At 52.2% G+C, this 22758-nt stretch overlaps 5 protein-coding genes across 5 annotated transcripts; 2 read left to right on the top strand and 3 right to left on the bottom strand.

Annotated features, from left to right (window-relative positions):
- Positions 1-301: 301 nt before the first annotated feature.
- Positions 302-1149, top strand: MIND_00488200 (uncharacterized protein; the record flags this gene model as incomplete). Its single annotated transcript, XM_037361681.1, has 4 exons — positions 302-509; positions 556-849; positions 897-1022; positions 1070-1149. 4 exons carry the CDS (start codon positions 302-304, stop codon positions 1147-1149), a joined length of 708 nt encoding a protein of 235 aa, XP_037221973.1.
- A 76-nt stretch (positions 1150-1225) lies between these two features.
- Positions 1226-2350, bottom strand: MIND_00488300 (uncharacterized protein; the record flags this gene model as incomplete). The annotated part of the gene is made up of 3 exons (XM_037361682.1): positions 1226-2032; positions 2082-2296; positions 2341-2350. The coding sequence occupies 3 exons, from the start codon at positions 2348-2350 to the stop codon at positions 1226-1228; spliced, it is 1032 nt and encodes a 343-aa protein (XP_037221974.1).
- A 125-nt stretch (positions 2351-2475) lies between these two features.
- On the bottom strand, positions 2476-5406 carry MIND_00488400 (40S ribosomal protein S3-1; the record flags this gene model as incomplete). Its single annotated transcript, XM_037361683.1, has 12 exons — positions 2476-2692; positions 2741-2953; positions 3006-3214; positions 3264-3417; positions 3830-3902; positions 3949-3986; positions 4039-4115; positions 4173-4535; positions 4589-4687; positions 4731-5047; positions 5101-5155; positions 5206-5406. The coding sequence occupies 12 exons, from the start codon at positions 5404-5406 to the stop codon at positions 2476-2478; spliced, it is 2016 nt and encodes a 671-aa protein (XP_037221975.1).
- An 82-nt stretch (positions 5407-5488) lies between these two features.
- MIND_00488500 (putative 54S ribosomal protein L32, mitochondrial) lies at positions 5489-5880 on the bottom strand (the record flags this gene model as incomplete). Its single annotated transcript, XM_037361684.1, has 2 exons — positions 5489-5610; positions 5664-5880. 2 exons carry the CDS (start codon positions 5878-5880, stop codon positions 5489-5491), a joined length of 339 nt encoding a protein of 112 aa, XP_037221976.1.
- A 45-nt stretch (positions 5881-5925) lies between these two features.
- On the top strand, positions 5926-6460 carry MIND_00488600 (NADH dehydrogenase 1 alpha subcomplex subunit 5; the record flags this gene model as incomplete). The annotated part of the gene is made up of 3 exons (XM_037361685.1): positions 5926-6251; positions 6305-6358; positions 6400-6460. Exons 1-3 carry the CDS (start codon positions 5932-5934, stop codon positions 6458-6460), a joined length of 435 nt encoding a protein of 144 aa, XP_037221977.1. The 5' UTR covers positions 5926-5931.
- Between the last annotated feature and the right edge of the window lie 16298 nt (positions 6461-22758).

Genomic DNA, 22758 nt, shown 5'->3' on the forward strand with positions numbered 1-22758 from the left:
CATTTCTCGCGCTCCCCGACGAGATTTGGCGGTTGTCAACGAAAGCCGCCCCAAGATTCGTCCCTCCCAACAAGTCCATTGTACTTTGACAGCTCAAGAAATGGAGCTCACAATAGGCATCCTTGTTTTTGGCCAAGACCACGCCTTCAATACAATGCTTCTTCACGGCATTCATTGTCTTCTCTCCTTATAAAAGAGGCGTTTGATCATCCAATCCCTCTACTCATTTCACGACCCCCACTGTCTTTTCACGACCACCACTCTTTGCACTCCGCTAGACGGCCATTCTTTTCTTCACGCCATGATCACCGGAATCTCTAAAGCCACCACACTTTACCTTGCCCCAGTCGTCACCCTAACTGCAATCGTCCTCTCGCTGCTGGTCTTCCTTGCTCCAGTTTTGGTTTTGCAAGACAAAGTCGCGCTGTTAACGGTTACGCCGTCGACAGTGTTGGTTAAAAACACATCCCAATCGATAGATGGGCCAACAGTGTACCTTGGCACACTGGGTATGTCTATCGTCTTTTTTTTCAACACTTGATTCACCTCCAACAGGCTCTTGCTCGCGACCAAAGAATGACGCACCTATAACTTGCTCGGCACCTTCATTCAACCCGGTTTATGACCTTTCTGTATTGCCCTCCGCTGCTCCTCGATTGCTTTTGGCTGCCCCGAACGAGGCGACCCCCATTTTTGTGGGCATCGCAATCGTGTTTTCCGTCATCTTCTTCATCACATTCACCCTTACCTCCTTCCGTCAAAAGTTCGGGGAGAAAATGTCTGCTGCTCTGGACAAGCCCGGCTTCCAACGTGGTTCTACGTTGGTCGGTGTTATTGGCTTCATTCTGGGTTCGCTATCTTTTGATTTGGTTTGGTTGGTGCTGAACATCGCTTAGGCATCACGTCCTTCCTCTTTCTGCGCCTATGGTTCGCCAAGGCAGCCAGCGACTTCAACCAGAGCATCGCTCTCCAAGGAGCCAACGGACCGCAAGTCATTGCCAACATGGGCAATGCTTTTACGAGTTCGTTCTTCTACTGCTATTTGGCTAAATGATCTAATAAGTGACAGTGGTGTGGGTTGCGTACGCATTCTACGGTGTCCCCGTTGTCATCTCTCTTGCCAAGCTCCACGTGAAGGCGTCCAAATGAACGCTACGTTGAAAAAGAATACTCTATATCACATTAATACACAACAATGTAGCGACTAGACCTATCGGACATTTTCCTATTGTAACTCTTGGGCAATATATGAGCCTTCTCGTTCCAAGTCTTCATCATCCTCCTCACTTGATATGGCATCAAAGTCCGAATCGTCATCATCTTCTTCCTCGGTGTCAGACATGGAGGAGTAGCAGTCTGATTCGACTTCGGGATCGTTTGAATCCACTGATCCAAGTGTTACATCCTCTTCCATCTTGATTGGGGCCTCTTCAAGTTGCTCTTCCTCAATTGGCAGTGGCAGATCGACCTCTGAAATTTCCAATTCCTCGTCGTCATCGCTTGTCGAGTATTCAGCAACCACCACTGCCTCTTGTTGCTGGGCTTCCGTGAGCGATTCGTTGGGACGGGTAACCCAAATGCCAGGCGACTCTTCCACCGTTTCCCAATACAAAGAGCAAGTTTCGATGGCCGCGGGTTGCACCAGTGTTTCTTCTACCAGCGTCTCGATAAACTGAGAGCCATCGAGGTCGTCGTCGTCCAACTCAACGCAGCGTCCAAGCATGATTTTCCAGAAGTCGCCTTTCTGCATCGATGGCCCCGCAAATTCAGTGTAGAGGTCTCCGTCTGCCCACGCAACAATGCCAGTCTCTTCTGAAAACTCGAGATTGAAGGTTTCGCACATTAGTCGCGTGGCACCGCGTTTACGAAGCTCGTCGTATTCTTCCCGCCGCTCTTGGTACATCGCAGGCACAGTGGGTCCAAGATGGCCAGTTTCGAAATCAGGATTGGGGAGTGGCGTCGATTCCCGTGAAGACAACAAACGATCTGGGTGCTCATGGATGCCCTCGTAGGGATATTCTTGCCACGGCCCCTGAAACGCGTCGACACAAAGAATAGGAGTTAAGCATTAGTAGCCTTACCGGTTCATATTCACGTCCACAACAGCCGCCTTCTTCGAGCTCCCAGCCGCAGTCAGGACAGCGAAATATCTCATCCTTTTCGTCAAATAACGCAAAAGTGATTTCGTCTCCCTCCAAAAGCGCGTCGAGGCCAGAAATGCCGCGTGCTGCCAGAACTCTCTGGACTTTATTGGGAGCAATTTCTTGAAGATCACGGAGAATCTGCTTCAGTTGTTCTGTTGCGCGTTATGTCTGCACTTCTGACTCTCCGGCTGCATACCTGTGGACATGGCCGTTGAAATAAACTTTGAGTTGATTCAGGGTCCAGGTAAATAACGCGTGACCGTATCATGTCATCATCATCCAAAAAACCTTTGTTTTTCTTGGTGGAAGGATACAGAATGGAGTAAAGCTATCAGAATACGGGTTGCTCAAACGACTCCTGGGGCTGGTAGTCTTGAGCAGGAGCAGCATAAGCATCCTCAGCAACTGGCGGTGCAACGGCGACAGGCTCCCGTTGCTCAGAGGTGGGCTCAGTGACTTGCTTGTCGACGGGGGGCTCGAGAATGGTGACTGAGTCAGGAAGGGGTTTGCGAGGACCCATTTGGCCTTCAGGGTCGGTTCCTTTCATGCTAGAATTGAAGTTAGCAATCTTATCAATGCTACAAGATAAAACACACATTTTGACTTTGATACCCAGCACACCCTGTCGCAGCAGGACGTGGCGGACAGCAAAGTCAACAAAGTCGACAGCGGGCTGACCGGAATGGATCATGAAGCCGTCGGTGAACTTCATCGATTTGGCACGGGCGGCACGAAGTTTGCCAGAAACGACGACCTCGCAACCCTTGGCGCCAGACTCCATAACGAAGCGAAGGACACCATAGCATGCACTATTAGAGAGAGACATGAGTAGGATGCCGGACCAAAAGCCATTGTACGCACCGACGGACGGCAAGACCGCCAAGTAGCTTGTATCGCAAACTCTCGCATTGAGCGATAGCGGAGAGACCACGGTACTGAACTTTCTCGGCATAGAGTTCGAGAGAATTCTCAGGGAACTTGAAGCGCTTGGTAACGAGGGCAGTGAGCTCGCGAATGCGGCGGCCCTTTTCACCAAGGACTTCTTGGGTGTGGGTAGCACGGATGATGATCTACAAAGGAATGTGAGAGCCTAAAATCAAGGAAAAGGGTGTCCCTCACCTCAGTGCGAGCGTGGGTTACACGGACGTCGCAACCAGAGTAGCCCTCTTCAGCGAGTTCGCGGGTGAAGAATTCGTTGAGCTCGGCGCGGAAAACACCATCGGCGACGAATTTGCGCTTTTTGGAGATCTGAGTGGCCATTTTGTAGGTGGGTCTTGAGGGTGTTAGAGCAAGATAACAACAAGCGAAATTTTACGGTGCCGGTAGAGAGCTAGAGTGATGGACTGACTAGTCACGGATGCGCGTTACACTATTTGTGACACTCCAACCTCCCGACTTTCAAGTGAGTTGTTTTCCATCCCATCCTCCAATGACGAGCTTGCGGTATTGCAACCATTGGCACCTCTTAGTTTAATTGGGCCACGCCAACCAAAATAGGCGTGGACCATTGACATAAACGACTTGCTGAGAATTCTTTTTCTCTCAGTCAACTGGGTCAACAAAGTTTGCTCACAACCTTTTCAGGTTTTCCTTCGTAGCAATTCGTAAATTATAATCACAATTTGCTTCCACTACGTGCTTCATTCACAAATATACCTGCTGCTCCCATTCCACTCCCAACACACATTGAAGTGCAAAGCAGAGACGCGTTTTTACGCTTCAACTCGGCGAGTCCGGTCACCACTTGGCGAACGCCAGCTAGCAAAGAGTCAATTTCCATTCTCGTCCTCGATCTACGACCTACTCATTCCGAGCGGATGCGAGACCGCAATTGCGCCTCCGCTATGCATTTTATGAATCATTCCGAGTCTTGTCTGACTGTGAGTTGACTTACTTGGGGTTAATCTTCTCTATTGGGATTCCAAGCTCCTCTACGCAGTAGGCAAACTGCGACGCGAAGGCCTCGTTGATCTATTTTCCTTGTCAGTTGAGCCAAATAGAATAAGAAAGTGCACCAGCCTCGTAAACATCAATGTCTTCCTTCTTCAATCCGACTTGCTCCAGAACTCTTGGAATGGCATAGATGGGGGCAATACCCATATATCGTGGCTCGACACTGACGACAGAACTTGCCACCCATTTACCGATAATTTCCATCCCTTCTCGTTCAGCACGCGCCCTTGTGGTCAAAATGCAGATCGCTGCACCGTCTCCCACACCACTAGCATTTCCAGCAGTCGTCGAGGCATGGCCCCAATCTGCGAATACTGGTTTCAACCCAGCAAGTGATTCTGCTGTTACGCCAGGCCGAATGGTATCGTCGACAGACACAATCTGGCCTTTGAATTCGAGGGGAAGAATCTCGTCGGCGAAGACACCCTTAGATTGAGCCTGTGGTGAATACGGTCAGAAATTACATTCGTCCATCACCGAACACAGCTAACCTCGCTAGCCCGAGTATGTGAGATGAGGGCGAACTTATCCTGAGTTTCTCGCGAAACCTTGTACGTTTCCGCAACCATTTCGGAGGTCCAGCCCATTGGCTGAAATGACCGTTAAACGTATATAGGGTGACTAATCCAATACTTGCCTGGATGCAATCGTGAGCCTCCACATTCTGGTCAACAATATCAGAGATCTGAGGTGTTGGACGCGGACTGGAGGGCATTCGGATTGTGATTTATTTTTGAGCAGAGAGACTGACTGTAAAGACATGCTGTCGACACCAACAGCAAGCCCAATGGAAGTCTCTCCGGCTTGGATCGCATGAGCGATGCTGCGAATTGCCATGAGGCCAGAGGAGCATAAACGGTTCACAGTGGATATCGGAACATGGTTGGGAATACCGGCAGCTAGTGCTGCGGCCCTTGACACATAGAGAGGCGAGGGTGGATGACAGGTTCCTAAATACTAGGTGTCGAGTAAAGGGAAACTGGAGAAGGCCGACAAGACGGACCAACACAAATGTCGTCAATCTTGGAAGGGTCAAGTTTAGTTTTCTCTAGAGTTGTCTGAAGTAGTTGAGCAAACGACACGTAGAGGAAGGAAGGGGTTTTAGAACCTTGAACAACGCATGGAGAAGTTCATCAACGGTCGTGTCCTTCAATTGGCCTTTCTTCGCGCGACCCATAGCAGAGCGCTTAGCGAAAGTAATGACAACATCGTCTGGGTTTTTCTGGAGGATTGCGCTGAGGCCGCGAGGAGCCATGGTGCTTGCAGAACGAAGGAAGATGCTAGTCCGAGTGAATGGGGAAGCCAACATGACGGTTCACACAAATGAGGGAAACAAGTCCATGAAAGTCTTATAAACGGAGTACAGTTACTCCGGGATCATACAAACGTCTCTACATCTTCTCTGGTTGCTCTATGGGTGCGGATTTCCACATCCTTTTGAGGAACGAATAGCAGTTGGGACAAAGTTGATGAGCGAGCTTTGGTTCCCCACACCCAGGACAGCTCACAATGTCTAGAAGCAGTAGCTTAGAGGATCTATCAGAGAGAATAGATAGCGCGACGCACTCTGCTTGTCCTTTAGCCCCTTGTTTGCCTGCCGCATTGCCTTCCTCGAGTGCGAAACCTTTTTCTTCGGGACTGCAAGTGTTATAGGCGGAAATAGTTCAAGCAGTGATGGTATTCTCCATTCACGAACGGAGGCGAGAAGTGTAGGGACGGCAGCAAATGCACGTAGTCGCCATGGACGAGCGAATAATGGTGGTAAAAGTGGTATTGCTGCCATCGCGAGAGGCAAGAAACGAAAAATGTTCGAAGTCACGAGCCCGTTTCTGCTATGCTTCGTTTCAGTCGGCCACTCTACCAAGCCATCCGGTCGTCCACCGGCCTCACTGGCCTCGCGGTCCACCCGAACCCCATTCCTGCCCTCACCAACACCTATGAAAACACGTTAACTCACCTTGCACGGATTCCGGAGACGTCAGCGTATCGCCAGGCGACGGAAGCCCTCATCCAAAACAAACTCAACATCGTGAAGGCGGCTGATGCAGATATAGCTGCCGTAGAGAAGGGATTAGGAGAGGGCATGATAGAGGAGTCGCTGCTCATTGCCGTGGACGAATTAAAGCTTGCTGCACAAATGGTAGATTGGAAAGCGTACGTGTGCCCAATTTCGTGTTCTAACTTGTTTCTGACAACGAACAACTTAGATGGGAGCCATTAGCAGAGAAACCCGCCCCAGGTCAATGGGAATACGTGTCTTAGTTTGTAGAATGCGATTGCTTTGACATGACGACGAGCACAGTGTGATGATTGGGCCCAAGGTCTGGAAGACGACCACATGGCTGGAACGGGCAGCAACATAAACTACAACCAACCAGGTTATTCCTAATAAAATCACTGGCTTGGTCAAAAAGCGACATGAGCAGGGTTCGAACCTACGCGGGCATAGCCCATAAGCTATTGATTATTCAAGGCTTACACCTTAACCACTCGGTCATCATGCGTTGGAAGGAGAAAGAAAGAGGAGGATGGGACGGACGAGAGGAGTGGGAATAGGGGGAGGGAGGGCGGAGGAGGACGAATGAAGTGACTTGCTCTTTATCTGGTTGGCTTTACCTGTTTCCCTTCTGTTTATGCCACAGGCAGATAGCTGGGGACTGGTTGTCACTTTTTATCCAGAAGGTCATGTACAAGGGTGTTGTACAAGAGTTTTAGGTCCAGAAAAACTGGAAATCAGGACATTTTGGCCCAAGTGATTGCAAATAGTGGCTATGCTATTTGCAATCATTGGGTCATGTGCTTGTGATAGCAACCATGTGATGACAGTGTGCGGAATCACATGACTAACGGGTCCGGCGGTACGACAGAGATAATGTATTTCTTAGTATGTACAATAATTCTTTTACTATTATGCTACCCACTGTTGAGATATCAAGTACTTTAAGCTAAACTCTTTCTGCTTCCGATAGATCTGAAGTGGTGCTCTAACAAACCGAATGTCCTGTGTCCATCCCCCAGAATTCCTCAAGAGTGCCTTTCCTTGCTTTGCGTTGTGGACCTGTTGCTGATACCATGATTCACAATTCCGTGTCCAGTATCCAATATTCAAACCACACGTTGAGAATGCACCAGGTAAGGGCCACCACGACACAAACTTGGCTTGGTGCTTTCCGGTTATGCAATCTTGTTGCTCTATAAACACAAGTCAATATGTTGTAGTTGTCAAGCAAAATAGAAAACAAACCCATTTCAATCCAATATGTTCCACAAATCAGGTCTTCTTCTTCCGGTGTTAGGCAATGGTAGTACAGAGCATGATCACTATCCGGAAGACAGATTCGTGCATCTGCAGACTGGATATCAACACCATCAGACATCACCATCGATTCGGGATATTCTAATATCTGACGCGCAATGCGGGGCAATGATCCCACCTCGGTAGAGAGCAAGTATACCCCGAGGAGAATGTAGAAAGTCGTTGCGTCGGTGTTCATAATGATCGAATTCAACTGGATGAGGCCGATAGTCTTCCTTGCGAGAACCCAAACTCTGCACGAATGGGCGAGGAGGGTACCAGTATCGTGGAGCGTATCCTTCAACAGCAAGGTGGAATTGTACTCCGAGCTCCACCAAACAACCAATGATATCCTCCATGTCATTTGAACCAGTTCGCAAGACAAAGGTGACAATCACAGCATCAAAAACAACAATTTTGTGAATGCTCTTCGACCCTTGCTCGTACGGTTCGAGAACAAAAACGTCTTGCTCATATCTCGGGCAATCAGTTTGTCGTATATACTTGACATTGATTCCACGTCCGGGCCAGACATCGGAGTCAGGATTGCGAAGGTCATACAATGATTCGGGAACATCTTGCAATGACTCAGCCTTTAGAAGGGCATATAAGAGAGCCCTGGCATTGTCTTTAGGAGGTTTGGCGGTGTCATCTCCAAGAGCCTTGAGAGACTTGTTCACGTCAAGCAAATCTCCGATAGCTGTGGATGACTCTATCAGACCAAACCAGGGAAGAAGCGGTTGGTGATCGTTGACAGGGGCCCCAGGGAATTCTTCCTGCTTGCGTATGGCATCATCGTACTCGGGTATGTCTTCTTCATGTCCACCATTCTTGCTGTAATACTCTGTGATATTCTCGAAAGCTTTTGCTGGCTCTGCAAAGATATCACGGATATGCTGAGGAAGCTCGGGAAGAGGTGGGAGGCTTTGTCTTTCATCTGGCTTCAGAGCAGTAGTGGGGGGGAAGAAGACGCTATGGTTGGGGTCATTGAGGTCATCTTCAAGCTCGTCTAGATAGCGAGGGGAGACTTCAGTCGGAGCCAAAGGCTCACATAGATCCCACTCTTGTCGGAATGCATCGTATCGACGTTGCTTGGGATGGAAATCGTACCAAATATCACTCGCTTCGCCACGAGTTAGAGGTTTACGAATAAAGAATTTATCATCATCCGTGTCTTCCCATACAAACACCTGGCCCTTCTTGGGAGGGTCTATAGCCTTTAATGCTGCCTTCTCGCGATCAATTCGGCTCTGTATTGCCTTGACGTTTTTGGCGTTTTTCTGCTGAGACGCTAAAGTCCGCTGGTTCTCCTTCTCTCTACGAGCGAAAAACTCGATGTAGGTTTCATCAGGCTTTTGTCCACTCCCTGGAATAACCGGTGGATGTGAGCGGGTGATGACTGGGCCCTTGTAGTCCCAATTGCGCAAGACCCCATGAATACGAATATTTGGGTTAACATACACCCATTCCATGAACGAGCTCTTCTGAACGTGCTCAAGATCCGTCTTGTCAATGTACAAATGCAACGATTTGATTGGAGCCGACAGTAGAAACAATTGGAGTGTCGACGGTGAGAAGGAAATAAACAGCGGTACACGAATTCGGTACTTGAAGATGAGCTCTAGCATCCATTCCATTGGACGCGCTTTTGCAATGGCCTCGGGCGTCGTGTAGTCGAGAATTCCACCAACACAGAATCTGACGCAGTCTTCATATATGTTGCCAAGCTCGTCCCTCAATTGTGGATGTATTTTGAGCTCTTGGACGATATCCGCACGCCAAGGCTCTCCGATGGCCTGGAGAAATAGCAGTCGCAATACGATTGTCGCGATCAGAGGCGCAAAGTGATCGCGGGCTTGAAGGGCAGTTTCAACAAGGAGAATTTCAGTCTCAAACTTGGTCGCTATATCGCTTCTCGACAGGCATAAAGGGTAAATGGCCTTTGAATTTGGAGGGGAAACGCTGCTCTGTTTTTCTCGTCACCCAGCGAAAGACATCGCGAAAGAATCCTTCAGCCCGCGCCCAACTACTGCAAAGTTTCGGTTCGAGCTCCCATCGCAGCTCAGTTGTTGGCGGTATGGTGCTATCCCGCTGTTTTACTAGAACTTTCCGACTAATAACAGGCAGCGTTCGACGAGAAACATCTAGACAATGGAGGAGAGGGCCACGGAATATTCGACGGCTCGGTAATAGCATGGTGTGTGGATAGTCGGGGTTAACCCAAGTAATTTCGTTGCCATCAGGGGGAGTACTCGAGAATGTGAACGCGGGACGCTCTTGAGCAGTAGGGATCCGAGTAATGAATTCTCGGTCAGCGTTGAACGCCATATAAATCGCATGCCGGTTATAGACCAGACCGTTGAACTCGTTTGTAGGCTACAAGGGATAATTAGTCTTATAGAAAAGGAAAATTCCAAACGCTTGAACGTACAGGAGGGATCTCATGCTTTTCAAGTGACGCAAGTGGGACTAGACGAAATTTCGCCAAACGAAGATCTGCGGAAGTCATTGTTGACTCAGTTGTTGCTTGTATTTGAAGCTTTGCTTGTATTCAAAACGTTGCTTGTATTCGTAACACTGGACGACAACGTCAGAGTGTTTGGGCTGGTAGTTGCGTTGTTCGTTGGGTCGCGGAACAGGGTCGAAACACTGGACGACAACGTCAGAGTGTTTGGGTTGGTGGTTGCGTGTGCGTGAATTCGAGACAACGATAGTGGGGGCGAGTGAGAAGGTCGCAAGGGTAGATGTGTTGGATCGTTGGTCGTTTGTGTCGAGGAAAAATCGAGAAGTGAAGAGAGTTGATCGGCGTGATGACAAGTGTCACGTCTTGCCCCAACTTCTTCTGATCTTCGCCTCCCAACCCAATTCCCTCAACTCTGCTGCAGGTCGTTGTCGATGGCAGCTGGTCTTGGATGCTCCCCGAAGATGAGCGCGTTCGTCATGCTGCCACCTGGCATGAGAATGGAGTTGGGTGATGTCAACTACGAGATCGTTCTCCGCAACTGCAATGGAAAACTCACCCAGTGGTTGGACACTTGGCAGGCGGGATGCAGCGAGGTCATTTCTATTTCGTGCCGTTCTCCATGAAGCCGATAAGCAGCGTCAGCCGGCGGAGAATCATTCTATTTCTCGGTCCTCAGTTATTTGTGTTCACACAAAGGTTTGTCGCCGTTTCACTCTCCGGCTCGTTTTGTTTCCTGGCTAATTCTCTCTTCTAAGCACCCGGGCCTACTTTGAGGATGAGGAGCTTGCATGGGTGTCGCCTGAGGTTTCGTCAGCGAGCAGAACTATGCGCTCAAGCTCGTTTTTGTCGATGAGCGAGACAAAGTGCGTTCTTACATATTTGGCTTCCTACTAAGTAGCTCAACCCGAATCTTCTCTCTAGGATATTCTAGTCAACACTACTGTGCAAGACATTCGCGACGGCAAAGATGACCTCCCCTCATTGCGCAACCCTCCACTACTCGAGACCACTCTTTCCTATCTAAACGAGCCGTCCAGTCTGTCGAGCGTACCCCCCTTCTCTCGACCTTCACTCCCAATCCACTCAACTCTGCTGCAGGTCGTTGTCGACGGCAGCACGTGGACTCAACGCTTGCGCTGCATGTCGTCGTCGACAGCAGCACATGGAGGCCCACGAAGGGCTTAAAACCTTTATGTGATGCAGCACTCTAAACAAGAACGCGACAAGGCCTACGACGCATTTACAGCCTCCTCCGCTTCCTCCATATCCGACTCTTCTTCAACGCTCTACACCGACTCGTTAGCTTCATCGTCCAACTCCCGCTTTTTCCCTGCGGAGGATGATGTGTACGATTACAGCATGATCACGTTGCCTGTGACACCGTGTGACACAGATCTTTCTGACTCGAACTCCCACCACCTTGCCATCCTTCCACCCACTCAGCACCCACTGCAGGTCGTTGTCGACGGCAGTGCACGGACTCACCACCATCCTTCCACCCACTGCAGGTCGTTGTCGACGGTAGTGCACGGACTGGATCTATACCTTAACCTCTCTGATACTGCAGGTCGTTGTCGACGGCAGTCCTACTTGTCTTGTGTTACTATACTGCAGGTTGTTGTCAACGGCAGTTTGTCCAATCTATTCGTCTTTACTTGGCGCCAACTGTACTCTGTTATCTAAATTACCCGGGTCGAGACAAAAAAAAAAGAAGGTCAAAGAAGATGAAAATGGACTAGATACCACTCTTGTAGTACCCATATCTCAAATCATTGGTTGTTTACTCTACTCTCTCCAAGTCTGAATAGTTAGTTGTTTATTGTTTTTCTTTCCCCCACTCCCCTCTGCATGGCTGACCGGCGCGGACTTGCTTTACGCATTTCGTGCTGGTCGTAGTGCTAGAGTAGACCAGGCTGACCTGGGTGGACTTCTTCACCAGGGTCGTATGGTACAACAATCGCTTAAATATACCAATTGCTAAGATTAATATTTTATTTTACAGCTCAAGACTACACAAAGTATTGCTCAGCCCAATCCCGTGAATGCGTATCCACACTTGAAATATTCACGCCTTGCGAAGTCGCCAATAGCAAGATGAGAGCTTCGACATCTTGCCTCTCTGCGTCCGTATAGCACTGGATGCGAATGTGGATGGGTACCTGGCTCAGGCTTGTGAGCATTGCCGCTGCCGAGGCAAGTGCTGGATGGAGTAGATTCCGTGTCAACTGCAAGCGTTGCAGCGCGGGTGCCTCCAACATCTCAACAATTGTTCCGTCGTCCCCTTCGTTGTGTGAGCGCCGCTCTATGATGAGAGTTTGAAGTGACAGAAGGCGGATGGGATTCGCTGGGGGTGTGCTGTTGCGAGCAATCAGGCGCAAATGGGTGAGGCTTGGGCAGCTGGACAGGTGGGGCCAGATAGGCGCTGTGCCAAAAGCCTGCTCCCACTCTACTGTTTGGAGATGTGCCCAGTCTATCGACACTCGCGCTTGGTCGACATCGAAGCATTTAAGATGGGCCAATTGCGGAGTCGCCATCTCCAAGAAGAAATCTGGAGGCTCTGGCGGCGAATTTGGCCAGCCACTACCTCCCCAGCCAGCACGCTTCTCCTGTCAGGGGAACCCCCGCTTCGGCCTCCTTCGGACCCTCCGAACGCATCCGAGGCGCATCCGACCGGCGCCCCCTCGGACGCTCCGACCCACCCCCGACCATCGTCCACGGCCTCCTTCGCCCGCACAATCACCGATCCGTCAAGACCCTCCCAACGATCACCCTGGGGACAGAGCCTGCGACGCCGCTCAGGCCTTCTGCGCTCTACGTCGGCAGTTACGGACGACCAGTATATAGTTGGCGCCCTAGCAGGCGGACCCTTAGAGTTTCTTCTCTTTGGATCCTCCCCTGCTAGGTCGGTCCCTCCGTGTATTTCCCGTAGCTCTTATTCACGCTTTGGATCCTCCCCTGCTAGGCTTTCGTCGGAGTCTCCAGGGTTGCCCTTACAGCAGAAGAAACTCTCTACGGGATTAACCGGTCAAGATTGCCAGGTTTGGTGCTGACTCAGGCTCGGAGTACGAGTCCGTACCCCCCTCGTCACCGCCCCTGCCACTTGACCCCTCCTCCTCTGCTCTTGTCGTCTTTACGCCCGCTATGTCTACCGGAGCTGCTCCGGACGCGGACGCGCATGGACGCACTTGAGGCAAAACTAGACAACCTCACCAATCTCCTCACCCACCTTGCTTCCCAGGCTTCCGCTGCCAGCACCACCTCCGGCAGCTCCCGAACCGCCCGGCATCTCCGAATGCCCCCGACGCGGATGCGTTATTTGGTGACATTACTGTCGCCTCAAAACTGGTCTTACGACCAAACCCCCCGTTTGCGTTTAACGGAGATCGCAAACGCGGCCGCGCCTTCCTATACGCGGTCAAAACCTACGCTCGGCTTGCCCGGGAGGCCTTCGTAGTTAACGGAGAGCCGAGCGAAGAAAAGGCCGTCCGCTACGCCATGTCCTATATGGCGGAGGGACCTGCTCAGCAATGGGCAGAGCGTCATGGGAGCAAAAACCCCTTCCCCTTCCCTCGGTGGAGCCAGTTCCTCTCCGAGTTTCGCCTTCGGTTCGTCGAGGAGAACGAACAGGACCTCGCTCGCTAAGTTGGAAAGCGCGGGTTATCACATGGGAACGCGGGATGTCTACGGATATACCGACGACTTCGAGGACTTGATGGACCTCGCTGGCTTCAAGACGCGTTGGTTAAGGTAACCAAGTACCGCCACGGACTTGACCCCCTGATCAACAACGGCATCACGTCTTGAACGACCCCCAGACCTCCGTGACTATCTGGGCTGGCGCACTCGGGCTTTCCGACAATATGAGGCCCTGGTGCGAGCGAAGCTCATTAAGGGAACGGCTACCCCGCGGACCGCCGGGAGCTCCGCGGCGCCTTCCCCATCACTCGTTCGGCAACTCCGTTCCCCATCCGCCCGGTGGCCGCACCTGCGCCACCCGCGGCCCGCGCCCCGTCCCGGTACCTCCGGCTCCCGTCCCTATGGAGTTGGATCGTACTAGGGCTCGGGGCCCCTCGTCGAGCCTGCTTCAGATGCGGCGACCCCAATCACTTGGCTCGGGACTGTCCGCTCCCGCCGATGTTCGCCATATGGACATCCTCGACGAGGTGATCCAGCAACTTGGCGATGAGATGCTGGGAGAGCTACTTGCGCGGTTGTCCGACACCGCGGCCTTAGCAGAGGCGCATTCGGAGGCTCCGGCAGAGGATTTTGTCCCCGCGACGAGTGACTGGTGTGCCCTCGTTCGCGTCCATAAATCGTTTCACTTGTTTGTATGATGAATCAACTCCCTTGCCTTACAACGAGCCTGAAACGAAAGACGCACCCCCTGCCCCCTCCGAAGCCCCCCGTTCGGATTCGCCGACTTGCCTGGGAGAAGAAGCTACCTGGCAGCTATACCATCTCTGCCGCTCCCGGGGTTAACTCGCTCCACCTTCCTCTTGAGCTTGAGTCCACTGCGAACGCGCTCAAGCTCTCCCTCTCAGGTCTGGTCGACTGCGGAGCCACCCGGACTTTATCGACACAGAATACGTCAACCGAAACAACGTGCCAGTCCGAAATCTCTCAGTACCCATACCGGTCTACAATGTCGACGGCACCCCCAATGATGCTGGGTCTATTCGCCAAATCGCGGACCTGGTCCTACGATACAACGGACACTCCAACGCGTTCAGCTGGCTGTAACCCACCTTGGGAAACAGGACTTGATACTCGGGTACTCCTGGCTCAAAAGGCATAACCCCGAGATCAACTGGGAAACAAAGGAGGTGAAAATGAGCCGCTGCCCCGAGCTGCTCCACCTGCCGCGACGAGGAACGGACCGAGCGCTGAGGTTCGCCGCCTCCGACTCCTTAAATCGCGCTTGCTTGGGGGCGCCTTCCCCACCGTTTGCGCTATCGATATCGCTGGCCCAGACGATGCCGACGACGAACTCGGAGCTCCTTCGGACCCTCCGAGCGCTCACCAGACCTTGACGACGACGAGCATCTTGAAGACGGCGACCGCATCTTCTACACCTCCTTCCGCCCAATCGAGGAGATTCGCGCTGGGAGCACCGTGTCCCAACGCCTTGCAGAGGCCTTCGCCCGTAACTTCGGCCCCCCCGCCTTCGGAGATTCCGGACTGGGCCAAGGAGTTCCAAGACGTCTTTGACAAGGAGTCCTTCGACACGTTATCAGAGCGGAGGGCTTGGGACCACGCTATCGAACTCGTTCCCGACGCGAAGCCCGCTAATTGCAAGGTGTATCCGATCTCCCCCCTTGAACAGCGCAAACTTGACGAGTTCATCGAGGAGGGACTTGCCACAGGCCGTATCCGCCCTTCGAAATCTCCGATGGCTTCCCCCGTCTTCTTCGTTAAGAAAAAGGACGGAGGACTTCGGTTTGTCCAGGACTACCGCGCCCTCAACGCAATGACGATTAAGAACCGGTACCCCCTCCCGTTGATTAATGACCTTATCAACAGGCTTAAGGGCGCCCGTTACTTCACCAAACTCGACGTTCGCTGGGGCTTTAATAACGTCCGGATTAAAGAAGGAGACGAGTGGAAGGCGGCCTTTCGGACCAACCGAGGGTTGTTCGAACCTTTGGTGATGTATTTTGGCCTGACGAACTCCCCGCGACTTTCCAAACGATGATGAATGACATTTTCCAGGATCTCATTCTCTCAGGAGACGTCATGATCTACCTCGACGATATCCTTATCGCGCATTCGGACCTCCGTAAGCACCGCGAGATCGTCCGCGAAGTCCTTCGGCGACTCCGAATGCACAAGCTGTACCTTCGCAAGGAGAAGTGCGACTTCGAGAAATCGTCAATCGAGTACCTGGGGGTTATCATCTCTCACAACCACGTCGAAATGGATCCCGTTAAGGTTGCCGGAGTCTCCGCATGGCCTCCGCCCGAGAACAAGAAGGACGTCCAGCAGTTCCTGGGGTTTGCTAATTTCTACCGCAGGTTCATTCGGGATTTCTCGGCCCTAGCGCAACCCCTCTTCGCTCACCAAGAAAGACCAGAAATGGGCCTGGGAGAGCCGAAGCCGCCGCCTTTCAAGCTATCAAAGACGCGGTCGTCTCAGAGCCCGTCTTAGCGATCCCGGACGACTCCCGGCCTTTCCGACTTGAAGCAGACAGCTCAGATTATGCGACGGGGCGGTTCTTTCACAACAATCCGCCCCGGACGGGAAGTGGCACCCTGTAGCGTTCTATTCCAAAAGCTTAAATGATGTCCAGCGCAACTACGAGATTCACGACAAGGAGATGCTCGCGATCATCCCGCACTCGAGGAGTATCGGCATTTCCTCGAGGGCGCCGCGCATCCGGTCGAGATCTGGACTGACCATAAGAATTTGGAGTATTTCCGAAAGGCACAGCACCTTAACCGTCGGCAAGCCCGATGGTCGTTGTACCTTTCCAGGTTTGACTTTTACGCTGCACCACGTCCCAGGTCGCCAAATGGGCCGTCCCAATGCTCTCTCTCGCCCGGCCCGACCACGGTATCTCCGACGACAACTCGGATGTCACCCTCTTACGCCCCGAACTGTTCCACGTTCGCGCTTGAGGCCGTCACCGTCTCTGGGCCTGGCTCGAACTTGTCCGCGACATCAAGGAAGCGCTATCCGGTGAGCCTGACCTAGAGGAGCCCGTCGCGCTTGCGGCCCGGCAACTCTTGAAGGTCCGAGGTCAAGTTCGGGGCCCCCGCTCATCACGTTCGGACGAGTGGGCCGTCTCCGGCGACCTCCTGTACTTCCGCGGCAAGGTTGTAGTCCCTAAAGACAAGGACCTAAGGAGGCGCATCATCGAGCTCTGTCACGATACGCGAGTCGCCGGACACGCCCGGGCGGTTCAAGACCTTAGAGTTGGTTTTCGCGCAACTACTGGTGGCCGCAGATGTCTCGCCATATCGGACGCTACGTCGCGACCTGCGACTTATGCTGCCGCACGAAGGCCCTCCGAAGGCTTCCGCATGGAGAGCTCCATCCGACCGAAGTCCCGCCCGAACGTTGGCACACTGTCACTGTAGACTTCATTGTCGAGCTGCCCGAGGCCCATGGGTATGACGCGGTTATGGTAGTGGCCGACGCCCTCGGAAAGCGCGCCCACTTCACTGAGTGCCATACGACAATAGACGCGGTCGGAGCTGCCCGCTTGTACTATCGGAATGTCTGGAGGCACCACGGAACCCCCGAGAAGTACATTTCGGACCGTGGTTCGCAGTTCATCGCTGACTTCACGCGCGAACTCTGGCGCTTAATTGGCGTCAAACCGGCTACCTCCACGGCTTACCACCCGCAAACCGACGGACAAACCGAGCGCGTTAACCAAGAGCTCGAGCAGTACATCCGGATCTTCACCAACTACCAACAAGACGACTGGGGACGAGCTTATCCCTGCCGCTGAGTTCGCCTATAACAACCACGTTCACTCCTCCACTCAACAGGTACCCTTTATGACTGACACTGGTCGGCTCGCCCCGAATGGGTTTCGAGCCAGGCGCCCGCTCAGAGTTGGAGTCGGTGAACGAGTTTCGCGATCGGATAGCAAACGGCGTCTCCGAGGCAAAAGGCGCTCGTTAAAGCCAAAGACGAGTATAAACGGTACTACGATCGGAAACGTTCGGACGCTCCGAATATTCAAGTTGGTGATAAGGTTTGGTTGGACGCCTCTGACATTAGAACGACTCGGCCCTCCGAGAAGTTCTCCCACAAGCGCCTTGGACCGTTCAAGGTGCTCGCAGAGGTTAGCAAAGGTGCCTACAAGCTAGACCTTCCCCCGCGTTACTCCAAGCTCCACCCCGTCTTCCCCGTTGTTAAGCTCGAGCCCGCTCAGGACGACCCCCTTCGATGGACGACCCGGCTACGACGAACCGCCCCCGAACTAGAGGACGGAGTTCCCGAATGGGAAGTCGAGGAAATCTTGGATGCCAGGATAAGGTATAAGCGTCTTAACTATTTCGTCAGGTGGAAAGGCTACGATGCTCTTCACACGACTCGTGGGTTCGGTTCGACCGTGTCTTTGCGCCAGACAAGATTGCGGACTTCTATCGGAGATACCGGGTAAACCACGGCACATCGCCTCAGCAACCTTCGACTCGCTGCCCTTCCGTATTATGCGTCGGGACGCCGCATTCAAAGGGGGGTGATGTCAGGGGAACCCCCGCCGGCCTCCTCCGGACCCTCCGAACGCATCCGAGGCGCATCCGACCGGCGCCCCCTCGGACGCTCCGACCCACCCCGACCATCGTCCACGGCCTCCTTCGCCCGCACAATCACCGATCCGTCAAGACCCTCCCAACGATCACCTTGGGACAGAGCCTGCGACGCCGCTCAGGCCTTCTGCGCTCTACGTCGGCAGTTACGGACGACCAGTATATAGTTGGCGCCCTAGCAGGCGGACCCTTAGAGTTTCTTCTCTTTGGATCCTCCCCTGCTAGGTCGGTCCCTCCGTGTATTTCCCGTAGCTCTTATTCACGCTTTGGATCCTCCCCTGCTAGGCTTTCGTCGGAGTCTCCAGGGTTGCCCTTACATCTCCTCCCCCAAAATTTCGAGTCGCTTCAAACATGTTGCATTGGGATAGAGATGGAGATAGCGGGCGTCGAGCTCAGTGATTACCAGTTCGCGAATACGAGGCAGATATGGCACAAGAGTAGCGGTAACTTCTGCCGTAGGCATATAGTCGTCAATTTGAATGGTGAATAAGATGTGGGGGTATCGTTGGAGAACTCGGCGAAGAGGGCGGACATGTCGGGCTGTGAAGTTGCCCCGAATGCGGAAACATTTCGAAAAGAAGGGGATAGTGTCGACAAGTGCATAAAACCGCTTGCAGACTGGACCAAGCTGTACTCGAGGAGACCACCGTCCTACAAGGTCAGGAAGGCTATCGTCGCTTGCATTGCGCACATCAGTCAAGATGTTGCAAAGCGTTTCCTTGGGGAGTGTCAGGACCGGATAGGTTACTCGGTCCAACGCATCTTGATGGAACCGTACCGCAACCTCAATCTCTGCCAACCGCTGCCATAACCCAATGGCCTCGTCTTCAAGAGCTGCAAGCGCTTTGCGGTGTGCTTCGTTGTTGGGGTTCATGAAAAGAGATGGGGCGTGACACTGTCCTTTCTACTGGACTACTTACCATCACTGTTCATGCCGCCCAAGCGCAAGGTACGTAGTACGTACAATCGAAGATTTCTTACTCACTTCTTCTAGGCACTAGAAGAGGACGCGCTCCAGCGCAAGCCACGCCGTATACAGCCCAAAGTAAGGCTTTTTTCCTGTTTTCATGACAGACGCGTTCAATTCTGGCCAGCACGTGAACGAGAAGATCGCGACTACAAATAAACGACCCAAGCTCCAAAAGTCGCGTCCTGTACGTGTTTTTTTTATGTCTTGGACGCGTCTGACATCTAATCAGGCAGATGAGAATGTCAATAGCAGTGGTTCCACCCAAGTGAATGTCGCAAGCTTGGTGCGTCTCTGGTTTGTTGCAAATTCTTTTATCTAATCTTTGCTAGGTTCAAAATGCAAAGGCTCAAGACAAAAGACGGGCAGATTCTTCACCATCGGCAAATGTCGCTCGGACTATCAAGCAAGCTGAAGAACACAGTGCTCAAGTCGCCCAAGCATGGGAATTGCAAATCCTTGATCTTGCAGAGGGTGAAGTAGCCTGTCTCGAAGCTGCCCATCTGCCACAACACAATACACGGTCCTACATTCAAAAAGTCTTTGCTGCTCGACAAGAATCTCGACAGCATACACCGATCGCCTGGTTTCTGGCTCTGAAAGATGGGGTTAGCATTCGTCTTTCTGCGGGCGCTGAGGGTAGAACAGCAGAGGCAGCTGCCAATGCCCAACGAACTCGCGCAGCATTAGACCAATACCGACCAGGCGCAGAGATTCCCGAGGAGCAGCTTCGCCGCCTGACACTGGACATGATCCATGCCTCAAAGCGTCGGCCAGAGGTCTATCACATTCGGAACTGGGAATTCTCGAGTCGGTATATGATTTGCTCTAAATGCAACCAGTTTGTCGTTGCAAAGGTCTCCAATCTCAAGCATGCCTGCACTGATGGGTCCAATCAGCTAATCAACTTTACGATTGGTCCATTGCTCGAACGCTTCCTCTTCCCCCACGATGCAGAGCCATTCTTCGACTTGTTATCTCCCGATGACAAAGCAAGGCTCATGCACGACCTCGATCTCGTTGAATATCAAGTTGGCGATGTTGTCTTCAGCCAGGCCAATGAACTGAAGGCTGCATGGCCCCAATCCGAAGATCACTCGGCCCTCCTTACTGCTGCTGAGATCTCCTATGACTCAGTCATATATGCGACTGCCGACAGCGATCCAGCTTATCGCTTGGCCATGGCTATCAATGTTCTTCTGCGTGAACATACCCCTTCACCGTTTCGCCGTTATTGGACCATTTCAAGTCTTGACGACGACTTTGAGCCGCTTGGCACATCCCGGAATGCGTGGAAGGCACCGACTGTACCGAAACTTCAAGCCTGGAAGCAACGAGCAGCAGGTTCACATTCTCTATATCTTCTAGTGTTTGTTTGCTGACTTGTCTTTAGGCTCTAAGCTATACATGAGTACATGTAAAGGACCAACGTCTTCTCAACCTCAAAACGTCTACATTTCTGGTGGTGCCTTGTTCCACAAAAAACGCCAAAAGATAACGCTGCCCAATCAAAATTGCACGCTTTGCAAAACACGCAATTGTGAGCCCTGCAAAGTCGAAGAGGCAACGACCATCTTCCACTTCCCGTATCATTATTCACGCGCGATTTCATTTCTGTCTACAGTTAACTGTGTAGACGATCATAGCTATGGTTCAGGGAATCGAGTAGAATAGAAATTAATGTAGTGTCACATGTGACCATGTCTGCTCCTGCCTCCAACGCCTTGACCCCCGAGAGTGCAAAGCTTATGCGCACAATCAGTGCCTTTGCTGGACGCTATGCACCTGAAGATTTCGCCAAACTCCGTAACAACGAGGCTGCCAACCGAGAGGCTGCACGCTTGGCTGAGAGATTGACCCATGCGACAACACGTCCCCCAGCAAACCCACCAGCTCTTTCCCGTGCTCAAGTGGTCCAGTCTCTGCGGTCTGCATCGGAGCTGTCGCCTGACTCGCTCCGCGAATATGCTCCCGACTTTGCTGATCATGTTGGGACAATAGCTCAAAAACTCGGGTGGAAGAACAAGTCTGACGCGCCAAAGGCCCGAAAAAGAGAAGACAGTGCGTGTTTTTTTATTGTCATAACCGTTATCTAACTACTAGTAGTCGGAAACAGCAGCTTTCAAGAAGCTTTGGGAGAGTTACGCAGGCCTCGCTGCCTGTACCGGTGTAACCGAGGAGGAATACAAAACGTTCTGCAAAAGCGCATTTCATGCCCAACTCAAAGCAGAGGAGCGCGAGATGACCGTGTGGGCTTGGGCAGTGCGAGGCTTCGTCAACCCAATTGCCGGCAGCCGCTCGAATGAGGTGCAGGTCTATTGGGTATGTTTCTTCCGCGTTCTCTTGCTTCTTGCTCATTCTCTTTAGTGCAATGCCCTCAGCCCTCTGTTTGAAACAAACGGTGATCGAGACAATGCCATTGCGGACTACCCAGAGGCCGACGAGGAGGAGCTGTCGGACCTGGAGGACTATCGCTTTACGATGCTTCTCGACAAGGTCATCCGAGAAACAGACAAACGTTCCACTGTCTCCCTACTTATCGACCACATGCTCAGCGGAATGGCAGCTATTGAATTCGCGACCGAGTACAACAAACGTACCGATGACCAGAAAGACGACATTGCCCGCATGCGATTCTGCCGGGATGTTGACTACTCGAAGCACTTTGAAGCGATCTCCGACAACTTCGAGGAGTGCTCAGCCCTTATTGACGAGGAGTTGTATGGCGAGTTTCTGGGTTGGAAAGACCGTCGACATGGCAAGGAAACCACTGGGAGAAACAGACTGCTGGACGCATACCATTTTGTGAGATTGTTTGTTTCCCTCCTTTCCTTTGCTAATCTGCGCTAACAGGCCGGGCCCCACGTTCTTGTCAACCCCAACTTCTCCCTGGACCGGCTCCGTCCAACGCGTACATCCCCAGCCTACCCCGCCCTTGTCACCAAGATCGTCAACAGCAAGCCTGCTACCCCGAAGCAGCAATTCCCCTCAAACCGAGCCGCCACACTGGGAATCGCTCGGGCTTTGAGTGCAGATTTGGAGGAGAAGTTGCGCGCGTTCATGAACCGTGTGCCAAGCAAGGTAAATGTAGAATAAATGTGTGTATGTATGTCGTAAGCCATTCAAGCCCACGTTTTGCCACCGGCCCCTTCGGTCATGTGATCTGACACGTCTGAGGCTCACATCATGTGAGTGTGACCTAAACGGTGTACTTACCTTCGTTACGAGGGTTGGGTTGTGAAATAAATATAGCAGGTCAGGTCCAGGGCCGACGCCACCATTCCCTTGTCGCATCGTGTTGGACGGGGGGAAGCTATAGACCTATAATACTCTGTTGTTTTGCTTTCGTTATTATTCCCCGGATCTCTCACTCACACACACACAGTATACTTATATATATATCTGGTAACAAGGCTGATATAGCAATAACAACGTTAAGAAGCACGGTCCACTTCGTAGTGTAATGGTACCACACTAGCACACTAGCACTCCTGGCTTGTGACGCCACAGGCACGTTGTGACATCATGATTTGAACGAGCAAGTTCGAGCAGCTGCTCGTATACAAGAATACTATCATCCCTCCACTCAGACTCGCGTGACCAATATAGTGCGCAATATGTAATGTATGCATCAACATGCCACAACTTGTCCTTTGTAACTCGCGCTTGCCTCA

This window comes from Mycena indigotica, assembly GCF_014461135.1.
Source record: "Mycena indigotica strain 171206Taipei chromosome Unknown Mind.scaff0004, whole genome shotgun sequence".
Classification (NCBI taxonomy): Eukaryota; Fungi; Basidiomycota; class Agaricomycetes; order Agaricales; family Mycenaceae; genus Mycena; species Mycena indigotica.